We start from the raw sequence: 12,567 nt of genomic DNA on the forward strand, positions 1-12,567 counted from the left end.
ATCCAGAGACATGAATAACTCACCAACTTCCAGCGTAATATCTTGATCCACTCGTCAGCTTCTACTCCTGTCTTTGCACAGAGATAAAATGTCCTGAATGGAAATACTAAGCTGATAAGACAAAAGAAAGAATGTAAGACACTCCAGATTGTTGGTTGAACATCTGTTAGTTGAGCACTAATTAGAGTATTCCAAGGGGAAAAAGAATTGACAAAGAACCTGGGTGAGAACTTGAGGAGTTGGTATATATGGAGCTAGTCCTGCCAGCAAACGCAGAAATGTTGAGGCTGCAGATTCATATTAGTATTACAGGCCAGATTTGTATTTTCTAATGAGAGCCCAAAGAAAAAAAAAGGTCCAGGTCACCCCCAGATCACTTTATTGTTCATGTCTTAGACTGAATACACATATGTGTTTATTCATCTGATCTGTTAAATGACTCAGAACTTGTGCTATGATTCAAAGAACAAGCAAGACAGATAAGAGAGTTTATTGAAGGAGCTCATTTGTGTTAGCTGACTTCAGCGAGGATGACACTGCCCTCTGTGGATGAAGACAGTTTTAACTTTTCAGGGCAGGAAAAAGAGACAATAAATCTCTTCAACTATTTATTTTGCCCACTTCTGGCCATGAGTTAATCTTTGCTGAAGGGAAGACAAACTTGCCTACTGGTATGAAAGACTGTTCTAGGAATAGAGTTAACTCCTCCTTTGTCTCTTTGGCTATAGAGTCAAAATTGTCAGACTTATATCTCACCCACACCTCCTGTCCTTACAGTTGAGATGCCAAACACTAAAAATCTTTTTGTCCTTTTTGTGAAAAAGGAAAAAAAAAAAGCCTTGGACTTCCCTGGTGGCGCAGTGGTTAAGAATCCGCCTGCCAATGCAGGGGACACCGGTTTGATCCTTGGTAGGGGAAGATCCCACATGCCGCGGAGCAACTAAGCCCATGCATCACAACTACTGAGCCTGCACTCTAGAGCCCGTGAGCCATAACTACTGAGCCCGCGAGCCACAACTACTGAGCCTACGTGCCACAGCTACTGAAGCCCGAGCACCTAGAGCCTGTGCCCCGCAAGAGAACCCACCGCAGTGAGAAGCCCGCGCACCGCAACGAAGAGCAGCCTCTGCTCGACGCAACTAGAGAACAGCCCGCGCGCAGCAACAAAGACCCAATGCAGCCAAAAATAAAAAATTAATTAAAAAAAAAGCCTTAAAGTGAAATCAGAAGGGTTTCTATATCCTAAAACCAAAGCAGCACATCTGGTTATACCAGTAATTAATGTTGAATAGACAAGAGGTTAAGTCCCTGTGTATAAAAGGTAAACCCTGATGTGAGGTCCGGTTGGGCAGTGAGTAGAGAGAGGGGGAGCTGGGGGGAAGGTGTGATATTGTGTACAGAACCAGTTGTTGGAATTGTCATTGTTTTGTCCTCCCTGAAAGAGACATGATCAATTGCCTGTTAATACAGATAATTTTTCCTCTCTTCTTGCTAACAGAAACCCAGGTGATAAATTATTAGTTGGAGCCACTTATGATCGTACTATACTGTTTTCTAGCTTCCTCTGCTGCTAGTGATGGCCATGGGACTCAGTCTTGGCCAATGAGATGAGGAACAATCCGATAGAAGAGTTTCTGGGAAAATGTCTGCTTTCCTGATACAAAGGGCAGACCTGGCTAATACCATCCCAGCATCTTTCTTTATGGCTTACATGAAAATGTGAGGCCTACAGTTAGAGTAGCTCTCTTGGACCCTGAAGTAGTAAGCATGAGGAAAAGACTAAGAGAATTATAGAGACATTGGGCCTGACCTTGTCAAGGTAGCTGCCTATCTCCCAATTGCTTGTTATATGAGAAATATAACCCCCTGTTAATTCATATGGTACCTTTATGTGAATTTTAAAAAGATTTCCATTATTGGTTGATACTATACAATCATTAATTAATAGTAGTTAATGTTAATTTTCTTAGGTGTGACAATGGTATTGTAGTTCTATAGGTGATTTTTTTTTCTTAGGAGATGCAAATTTAAGTATTCAGGGATAAAGTGCCATGATGTCTGCAACGTACCTTCAACTAGTTCAGGGTGAGAAATAAGACACTCTTTTCTCAAGATACTTTACTTCTCCCAGTTAGAAAATTGTCATGATATACTGATTGTGACAGAACAAAACACTTTTGTGCCATCTGCCAGAATTGTCATCATTATACAAATCACTCATTGTTGGAGTCAACAAGGTTGTAATTGAAATTGAATAAAACACCTCAAAGGAATAAAAGCTGTCTAAGATGTGAATGGCATCCTACTTGTGCAGTGCATCATACTTGTGCAGTGTACAACCTAAACAATTATACCCAGGAGATTTTCCTACTTGTTTAAGTCACTTTAAATGAGGTATTATGTCACACTCGGCTGAAAGCACTTCTGACATACATGCCCTGTGTGATAGTTAAACCCACTTGCCTCAGATCAGAACATTTGTACACATTAAGACATACAATATTTTATTCTTCTGCTAAACTGTCTGGCAAGAAGACTTAAAAACATTTACTTTATAAAACAACTTACCAAAAACAGTTCACCCTTTCCTGTGAATAATCAAATTGTACAGCCGAACATTCTGTTAAATCTAGGCTCCGAATTGGTTCTGGTGACTTAAAAAAATAAAATAAAAGGGCAAACTGTGTCATCATAAGAACACACATACAAATCTGTACATCACTTGTTCCCCTAACAAGTCTCCACTATGAGCGACTGTCAACTTTCCTTCCACTACGGGGACTGATTATAGAAAACCTTCCTAAGGGAAGTCACATGCTCATCTGGGGATTGGCTTTTCATGAAACTGGACATTAGGAAGAGATTTTCTTTGTCAATTTAAATTTGGTGGAGATGGATTTTTAACACGTGGAAGGGAGTCATATTTGTCTCCCATGTTTTTAAACATCCACTTACTCAGAAATTTTGTGTAGGAGAGATAAAAGATGAAATAATTTTAAATTTGTTTAATGAAATTGGCATGAGAAATGGACAAATTTTTAATAAAGGGGGACACTGCTGCAAGAGACAGTCAATACTGTGGCAAGAGAACAATTCCATTGCCTTAGACGGAGGGAATGATGTCCTCAGTGAGCTAGAGGTTAGCCAGCCTGAGAGAGCCGTGGCTGGGATACACATCTCGTCTTTGCAAAAGAACACTGCTCATATCAGGAATCAAGAATTCACATCTCCAATCGTTTATAGGATGTTTCAGGTGCTCATAAAATTTCAGGGATTTTGAAGGCAGACATTTCATCTACAGGGCTCTTTTTAACATCTTTATTGGAGTATAATTGCTTTACAGTGTTGTGTTATTTTCTGCTGTATAACAAAGTGAATCAGCTATACATATACATTTATCCCCATTTCTCCTCCCTCTTGCATCTCCCTCCCACCCTCCCTAGCCCAGCTCTCTAGGTGGACACAAAGCACCGAGCTGATCTACCTGTGCTATGCGGCTGCTTCCCACTAGCTATCTATTTTACGTTTGGTAGTGTATATAAGTCCATGCCACTCTCTCACTTCATCCCAGCTTACCCTTCCCCCTCTCCGTGTCCTCAAGTCCATTCTCTACATCCGCCTCTTTATTCCTGTCCTGCCCCTAGGTTCTTCAGAACCACTTTTTTCTTTTTACATTCCATATGCATGTGTTAGCATATGGTATCTGTTTTTCTCTCTCTGACTTACTTCACTCTGTATGACAGACTCTAGGTCCATCCACCTCACTACAAATAACTGAATTTCATTTCTTTCTATGGCTGAGTAGTATTCCATTGTATATATGTGCCACATCTTTATCCATTCATCTGTCGATGGACACTTAGGTTGCTTCCATGTCCTGGCTATTGTAAATAGAGCTGCAATGAACATTGTGGTACATGACTCTTTTTGAATTATGGTTTTCTCAGGGTATATGCCCAGCAGTGGGATTGCTGGGTCGTATGGTAGTTCTATCTGTAGTTTTTTAAGGAACCTCTGTAGTGTTCTCCATAGTGGTACTGGGTTCACTTTTAAAGGGAAAATATATGACCATGTTTCTTACCATCTGGTCTTTGAAGTATTTCAGTTCATTTCTGTGCAAAGTGAACCACCTCGTTTTCCAGGTCTGAAAAAAAAAAATTAAAACATGTAGGTTTTGAATACAGGACCACAATATTTGAACTAGATAATTTCCTTTTGTTGTAAAAATACCTAAAAGATTAGATACAATAAGATATTCTTGTGGTGTTGTTTCTGACGGAAAAACTTTCAAAATAAAACTTAAAATTTTAAAGTTTCAAAAATTAAAATGATTCCATGCATTAAGCTCACAACGAAGGCAAAGATATCAACATTTTTAAACAAGTGAAAAGAAATAACCTATCATAAACATTCAAGGTGATTTATAACAAACTGCTGAAATTTCCATCTTAATAAGACTTAATAATCCTAATAAAACTCCATAATAAAAACAGATATCATTGTTCAGCACCTACTGAGGGCTGCATACTATCCTTGGAGGTTTATATACATTATAGCCAATCCCCAAACATTGCCGAGTATTGGCTTGGCCGAAAAGTTCGTTCGGGGTTTTCTACTAGCCTATGGAAAAGCCCGAACGAACTTTTTGGCCAACCCAATATTATTATTCTTGTTTTACAAATAAGCAGATTGAGGTTTAGGAAGCTCAACCACATGCTATTCTAAACCTTGCCTAAGAACTCCATGACATTGGTGGAAAAACAGCGGTTACCCACTGCCTCTTTCTTATGTACTAACAGAACACTAATGATGTTGGGTGGCAATGTTCCCAGTTAAAAGAAGTAACTGGATTTAAACATAATGCTATGAACATGAATACTTCCTCTCCTTAGGGAGCATCCAGTCCAGTAGGGACACAAATAACTAAATACTTAGGTTAAATTCAAGCAGGCCAGTATCCTTGAGAGGTTAAGTGTCCTGACTCTTAAAATGGGAAAGAACAGACACATTCCATGAAGGTCTTCTTGGCATGTGAAAATGGAATAGAGTAACTTTAAAGGTATAATCACATAAATAGAGGATACCCCCCCCCAACTAGTAAAGTCCTAAATTTTGTTTTCTTTGGGATTTTATAATATAGTTACATTCATGTCGGTGACGGGTCTTTTGGGGCCTACTGTTAGGTAAACATTTCATCCAATTTTGACTTCTTTTTTGTTAAAAAATCTTAAAAGGCCAAGATATGTGCTAGAGTTAACTTGCTACATTCATCCTCAATCATTGCATCAAAAGGATATGTTTTCTTGGGTATTAAATGTAGGCTATTCTCATACATTCGGCTTTGCCAAAGAATAGTCAAGTCATTTTCCAGAATTTTGACTAATATTGGCCATAAAGATGAACTCTGGAAACAGGTAAATACTATAACTGGGTCAAAATAAGTAGGTTCTACTTTTTAAAAAGTCAAAATGAGGGTTGAGCCCCCATGACGTGCTCTCTTTCTTTGTGGCTGGCAGCAACGTGCTTTCTTACCTTGACGAGCCCCCCCTGTTTGGTGAGGTAACCTTCTTTGGTGCCCAGCTGAAAAAAGAACGAAACAAGTGAAGCCCAGAGCTATCACAGCTTTATTTTCCTATTTCTATTTCTGTCCTATTTTAAAATGAAACACAAGTTTGCCTTTGATCTTTAAGTAATTGCCTCTCAGTTTTCATCTAGGCACTTGAAAATCCTCCCTGTGTTGTGAGAGACTGTTTTCAGACCAGATCATCTGGTGTGATTCTGTAGCAACAGGCAACAATGGACAGATTCTCCTCTAACACGAGTTCGCAGTTTGCAAACAGTCAGCCACATCATACCACTCATAAAAGTCGGCATTGGGCAAAGTGTGTGTGTGCATCCTAGCTGCTTGCATTGTTGGTGGGGTGTTATGCCCATAAATATGTCCACACACACTGACATGGGGTCAGTATCTGGGAAACTCTGGATTAAGAAGGATTTTAATCCTTCAGAGAAGGATTTCTGTACTTCCCGGAGTCTGTTTTATGCTAATGTGCTTCATGAATTGTAAAGAAGGAACATTAGAAATAGCATTTTCAACATTTATTTTATCATGTAATTCTCCTTTAAACCCCCTTTTATTTTTTTGCAGACAGCCTCTTGAGACCTATAGTCCATGGAACAGATTTTCATGAGTGCAGACTTATTTACACGGGATTCATCCAAAAGGGATTTGAAGTGAGAATGAGTCATTCCTTTTAACTCACTCATCATTAATTCCAGAGTAACAACATTACACACTTAGCTGGCACCTACAAAATGTAAGGAATGGTGGGGAACTGTGTGAATAGAAATTTGCATAAAACCAGGACCCTCAGATGAAAAATATTCTAAGTTCATAAATTTCCAAAGAAATTAAATTCCTGGTAAGATGTTATGTTCTAATATAATGTCATAATATATCTTATATTAGTAAGAAAAAAATGAATAAAAACTGGGAAATGACTTGTTGATGTCAATGTTTTTTTCCTGGGAGTTTCCCTGAGGGGAATTCTCCCTACCAAATAAAAAGAGGAGCAACAAAGAGAGTGAAAACTAGAAATAATATATGACCACTTCCTCTACAGTTCTATGGCATTTAAGTAAGGATGAACTTCCCAGGCGTTCATTTAAATAATGCTAAATAATATTGGAGAATTTGATATCAAATAATCAGCTTGATTTATTTTGACACTAAACAAAATTGAACTGACTGAATTGAGTTTGGGTATTATATTATGGAAATAGAAAAAAGTTAACATTTTGGATAATTGAGTCTGCAGAGGCAAAATAATTAAGGGTAAATTGTTTCATAGAAGAGTCTGATAGAATTATTTACTAAAATCTTACTAAGGGATATGCTATTCACTCCATCTTACCTCCATCCAAACAATATATTATAAGTCTAGTATCTTTCTAAGGTTTTGATAGATAAATAGAAGTTTGCAGGGAAAGAAGCTGAGAATACCAACTTTATTCATGGCCTCAGGAGGTAAGAAAGGAAACAACTATACAGCAGATTTATGTTTTTAAAAATATATGATCTGTAATAAGAAAGATGTTTATAATAGCCCCAAATTGGAAACAACCTAAATATTTAAAAAATAAAGCATTAGCCTGCCTACGCTTCTTTCTACCTGCCTCCCTACCTGCCCTAAATTTAGTCCAAAACCATCAGGTGGGATGAAGCAAGGCAGGCATTAGTGTGAGTGTGTGCAGGGCACTGGTGCACCTTAGCACAGGGTGGAGTCAAATCAGGGAACAGAGGGCATCTGTGGGGACAATGGTGGGGTGGCAGCTCGGTGACAGGCGTTGAAGCCTGGCAGGGTGAGGAGGGCTTCCACCCCAGATGCGTGGAGGTGCCGGCCAGGGCACAGTTTCAGAGCCAAGTCAGGCTATGTGGGCATCTGCGGTAGGGGAGGGAGTGAAAGTAGACAGGCAGTGGGGTTCCTGCCTGGCTGCAATTGGAGGTTGATTACATTTGACTGATCAACAAGTAAGTGAATGTATTGAAGATAATGGAATCCATGTTCCTCACTGTGGGGAAAGAGACTTACAACTATGAAAAGTGAAGAAATTAAAATAAGCCTTGTGGGGCTTCCCTGGTGGCGCAGTGATTGAGAGTCCGCCTGCCGATACAGGGGCCACGGGTTCATGCCCCGGTCCGGGAAGATCCCACATGCCGCGGAGCGGCTGGGCCCGTGAGCCATAGCCACTGAGCCTGCGTGTCCGGAGCCTGTGCTCCGCAACGGGGGAGGCCACAGCGGTGAGAGGCCTGCGTACCGCAAAAAAAAAAAAAAAAGTCTTGTGGAACTGGAGTAGGATTGGCGGTATGGGTGCAAACCCATGGTTAGATGATAGATAGATAGATAAATAGATAGATAGATAGAAATTTAGACAGATAGAACTAGAAAGAAATACAGACAGCAATATAGGTAAGTGTACACATGTATAGACATACATATTTTCCCTAGCTCTGTTCGCAGAGTGGGCTGGGAGAGTGACATTCTGCTAATAATGCAATTGTAGCAACCAGATCTGGATTTCTAAAGTACTACTCTCCAGAAATAGCTAATTGTAGAGCTGGATACAAGAAAAGTACAAGATAAGCCTGGAACACTTTGCTGTACCAGAAATTAAGAAAATTCTCAAAGAATTATGAGGTTGTATGGATACAAAAAGTCATGTGGAAATAGCTCTTACTGGCCAAAACTGGGGAAATTTGAGGGATGAAAATAAATAATAATAGTCATGATTAGAACCCATAATATAAAAACAATTGGATAAATTCAAAGAATAAAAAGCTTTTCTTTTCAGTAGAATGACAGTCAATAAATGTAAAAGAAATAAGACAACCACAGAATCACCACTTGGCAACAATCACAGTAATAATTAAAGCAGCCAAGAAACATCAATGGATGATAAAATTGGTGGATGCAAGTTTAATGAGGAACAGGATACCTACTTAGTCTCAAATAATCTCCCCCCAAAATATTTATTAATGACAAAGGGAATAAGGTGACTTCAGAGTGAAGAAACCTGGCAGACACCGATTAATCAAGTCATCAAACACACTGGAATAAGACAAACTGAAATCGTGTTCCACTTGACAGGATGCAGTGAGACATGCAGAGCATCACTTTCGTGGTATTTCTACCAAGAAATGCAAAACCCGAATCTAATCACAAGGTTACAGCTGATAAGTTAAAGTTGGGGAACAGTTCTCAAAATAATTAGCCTTTAATATTCAGAAGTGTCAAAGTCACAATATCAAGGAAAAACTGAGGAAGCGTTCCAGAGTGAAGAATACTCAAGAGGCAGGACAAATAAAAGCAACTTGTGATCTTGGATTGGATCCTTTTGCTCTAAAGGGCCTTACTGGGAAAACTGGTGACGCCTAAATGAGATCTGTGGATGGGACCATGGTGCTGTATCAATGTGAGTTTCCTCATTTGAATGGCTCCGTGTGGTCATGAGGCAAATGTCTCCTTGTGTGTAGGGAATACACGCTGAAGTACTGGGGTGATGGCATCATGCAGGCAATTTACTTTCTTTATATTGTTCTTTCAATTTTTCTATAACTTTGCAGTTATTGAAAATAAAAAAATAGCATGTAAAATATAATAGAGAATTAACAAAATAAATTATGATATATCCAAATAATGAAATGTTAAGGAATTTGTTTTAATGATGTTTTAGAAGACTATGTAGTGACGTGGAAGATGTTCACAATATATAATTAATTAAACAAGCATATTATAACTCTACAATGAAGAGTGGGGGAAGACGCCATAATGAAACTGGTTAGTCAATGTTGTCTTAATATTGTTGATAATTCTGTAAAGTTCCTTTTTATGAATACTTCTATTTAAGCCATTTCACCTTTGTTTTGAAATCCTTCCCATTTAAGGAGAAAATGTGACACTTGCTGAAAAGCTTGTAAGAAAACCTCTCTTCTGCCACCCCCTTTTTTTCCTTTTAAACCTTCTTTAAATGACAAATCTTCTAGGTTATTAAGGTTGTGAGTTTTTATTTTTGTTTGTTTTTAATGAGCATTTGTCTTTTAGAATAGGATTGGGTGATAATGTTTAAATGGACAAAACCAAACATGACTTTGTGCAGTTAACAAAATATATATATTTATTCAAGAAAAAGACTAGGATAGACACCAAAACTGTGAGAAGAGGTTCAAAGACAGAATACTGGAAAGGCCAGCATGCAAGGGAGGTGTCTAAGAGGAGGAACTGTAAAATGTGCTGAAAAGATAACATAATAAAGACAGAAAGAGGTTGCAGGAGCAAAGGAAACAGAATTTTTAGAGGAAGAGAGTTCTTAAAAATGTCAAATACCACAAAAGGGAAGCTAAGGAAGCTAATGAGCTAACGTTTGAGATAGGCTCTGGTCTATGTCAAGCACTTGACGTATATTACCTCCCGTAAACTCTACTAACAAAACTAACTGGTGGTTTGCAGTCCCCAGGTCCAAAACTACACCTCTTTCCCATCCCCCATTCCTCCGCAATCTCAGCCATCTCAGTAAACAGCAGTATTTACTCCGTTGCTCTTTCCTTCACACACTACATTCAATCCATCAGTAAGTCTTGTTTCTTCTACATTTGAAACACATCGTGAAGCTGACCAGGCTTCATGGCTTCCTCCTGTTCTAACTACTATTCTTATTCCCCTCTCTGGTTTCAACTACCACGGTCTCTCACCGGGACGGTTGTCACAGCCTCCTAACTGGTCTCCTTGCCTCCAACTTTTCCCCGACTCCATTTTCAACTTAGTAGTGAAAATTATCTTTTTAAAAATTTTAAAACTTAAACAAATTTTGTAACTCAAACTCCCATGATTTATTTTATCAACGCTTAGAAAAAAAATTAATTCTCTACTTTATCCTACAAGACCTTTCGTGTTGTGTAAGGAAAGGACAATTAGCATTTTGGGTAATTCTTCATCATGTGTTGTGGGATATTTAGCCTCCATGACCCCTGCCCATTGTTGGACAATTCTCCAGGGGTCTCTTGTGTTTCTCCATGTCTTACGAGCAAGGCACCGATAGCCCTTTGTCCCACACCAATTTTTAAAGCATATTTGTATAGCAGACAGCCTGAAAAGGTAGAAATAGCGCTCCCTTCAGAGGAAAAGACAGACATGCAGAAGCCTTTTGTGTCTTTCAACATCTGTGAAACTGTGGCAGGTGAACTTGTTAACTGGCAAGAAGGGTAAAGTCCCAGACCCTTCACAGCTCCAGACACCCACTAATGTTGGCAGTGCTCCAGAGCATGTGACAACTGAAATGCTCATAAATTTCCAAACACTCAGCTGGGTGGCACTGCGCTTTGAGAACTCCATTGGCTACATGATCTGACCCCTCATCACCCCAATAATCTCATCTCCTACCACTTTCCCTCTAGCTCACTCCATGCCAGTTGCTAGATCTTCTTACTAGTCTTTAAACGGCCTCAATTTAGTTCCCACCTCGAGGCTTTTGTCCTGATCTCTGCCTGCAACGCTCTTCTACATCCTGACCTGAGTCATTCCTTCCCTTCTGTGAAGCCTCTGCTCTAATGTCACCTCCTCCTAGAGGCCTCCCTTGCTTCCCTCTCCTACCCTTATCCTACTTTTTCTTTTTATGACCTATTAGTATCTGGGTTTATAATATTCTGTTGATGATTGTCTGTGTTCCCCCTACTACAGTGTGAGCTCAGTGAGGGCAGAACCTTTGCCTAATTTATTCCCAACTCTCCAGTGCTTAAAACAGTCCTGGGTGCACTGTAGGCACTTTTAAAAAAGTTTGTTAAATAAATGAATCAGTTAAATTTCATCCTATCTCAGAAGCCCGATCCTATGTTGTGTATAAAATATATAAATTGTAATTTCCCCAAATGTGGTTGCCAAAGAATGGTAAACAGTTTTGCAGAAACATCTACATTTCTGGGCAATAAGACACCTAGTTTCATTTTCACTTCAAGCAAGTTCTTTTTCCTGTAAATAGCACTTAATCCTCTTCCTCCACTGCCAGAGCTTGTGCAAGAACCCCATCCCCAAAGGAGCTCTCAGGTTGGGGTGGAGGGGCAGTATCATATGTGCATGGGAGTAATCAATCAAGGCTGTGAACTCTTGTGCTCAGCAAGGGACAAGAGCTTCTAATCAGACTAGAACTGGTTCCCCAGCAGGCTGGTCCAGTTATCAATCATTCCTTAGTGAGGAATAGTGTGACTGCAAAATCCACTAGAAAACCTTTATAGTTTGCTGTCTATATCAATACACAATAAATTCATGGACCTCTCATTATACAGTGTGAGTGCAGACATTTTCAACTATCCACTCATCACTGTTTTAAAAACTCCATTATACAGAACCTTTTGTGTATATTCATATTTGAATACTTGGGCAGGTGAATCCATCTGATACCTGGAGCGAGCAAAGAAGGTAAGCAATAAGGCTTGCAGAATTTGATCTCAAGAGGGCTGTATCTACCTAAGTATGCTGTGTTTCATGCTTACACCAGCTCCACAAATTAGGTCTCATCTGCATTTTACTGTTGAAAAATGATGCACGTAGTAGGGTATGGTTCGATTGACCTTGAGTGGAGATCTTTAGGGGAAGGTAACAGATGAGAATGTAAACTTTAACTGAGAGTACAAATGAAAACGCTGTTAAAGTGATCGGGGGTGGGGTAAGGATCGTAAAGAGGAAGGTTAGGAAGGGTCCCGTCGACGGGAAAACAAAGAATTGGTTAGAGGGTAGATCTTAATGTGTTCTTTGGTCTGTTTTGACGTGAGACTATTTATTGTCTTGCTTTCCTAAATTTCTCTAGTTCTGAGGTCTTATACTTGCCCTTCTAACTCTAACAAAGCTAAAACATCTTTCTCAACCCATTTCCAGAATTTTTATTTTTGAGTAGATGTAGCATAGTAACAATGTAATATGTCGTGAACCTGGCTAGGCTATAAAGCTATGAAGACAGGCGATGATTCCTGTCCCGGGAAGTGTCAGGCTCCTGGAGAGGGCAGACAGCGTGCAGGTA

General features: G+C 39.4%; 1 protein-coding gene across 1 annotated transcript in view; it reads right to left on the minus strand.

The window, feature by feature from the left end:
* Positions 1-12,567, minus strand: part of DAPP1 (dual adaptor of phosphotyrosine and 3-phosphoinositides 1) — a 63,365-nt gene that overhangs the window by 5,806 nt on the left and 44,992 nt on the right. Inside the window, exons 5-8 of the mRNA XM_030865604.2 lie at positions 5,533-5,580; positions 4,082-4,144; positions 2,569-2,654; positions 24-111 (exon numbers count right to left, since the gene is read on the minus strand). Coding sequence (XP_030721464.1) covers positions 24-111; positions 2,569-2,654; positions 4,082-4,144; positions 5,533-5,580 — 285 coding nt within the window. The remainder of the gene's footprint in view (positions 1-23; positions 112-2,568; positions 2,655-4,081; positions 4,145-5,532; positions 5,581-12,567) is intronic.

The sequence above is a fragment of the Globicephala melas genome, chromosome 5 (genome assembly GCF_963455315.2).
Source record: "Globicephala melas chromosome 5, mGloMel1.2, whole genome shotgun sequence".
Lineage (NCBI taxonomy): Eukaryota > Metazoa > Chordata > Mammalia > Artiodactyla > Delphinidae > Globicephala > Globicephala melas.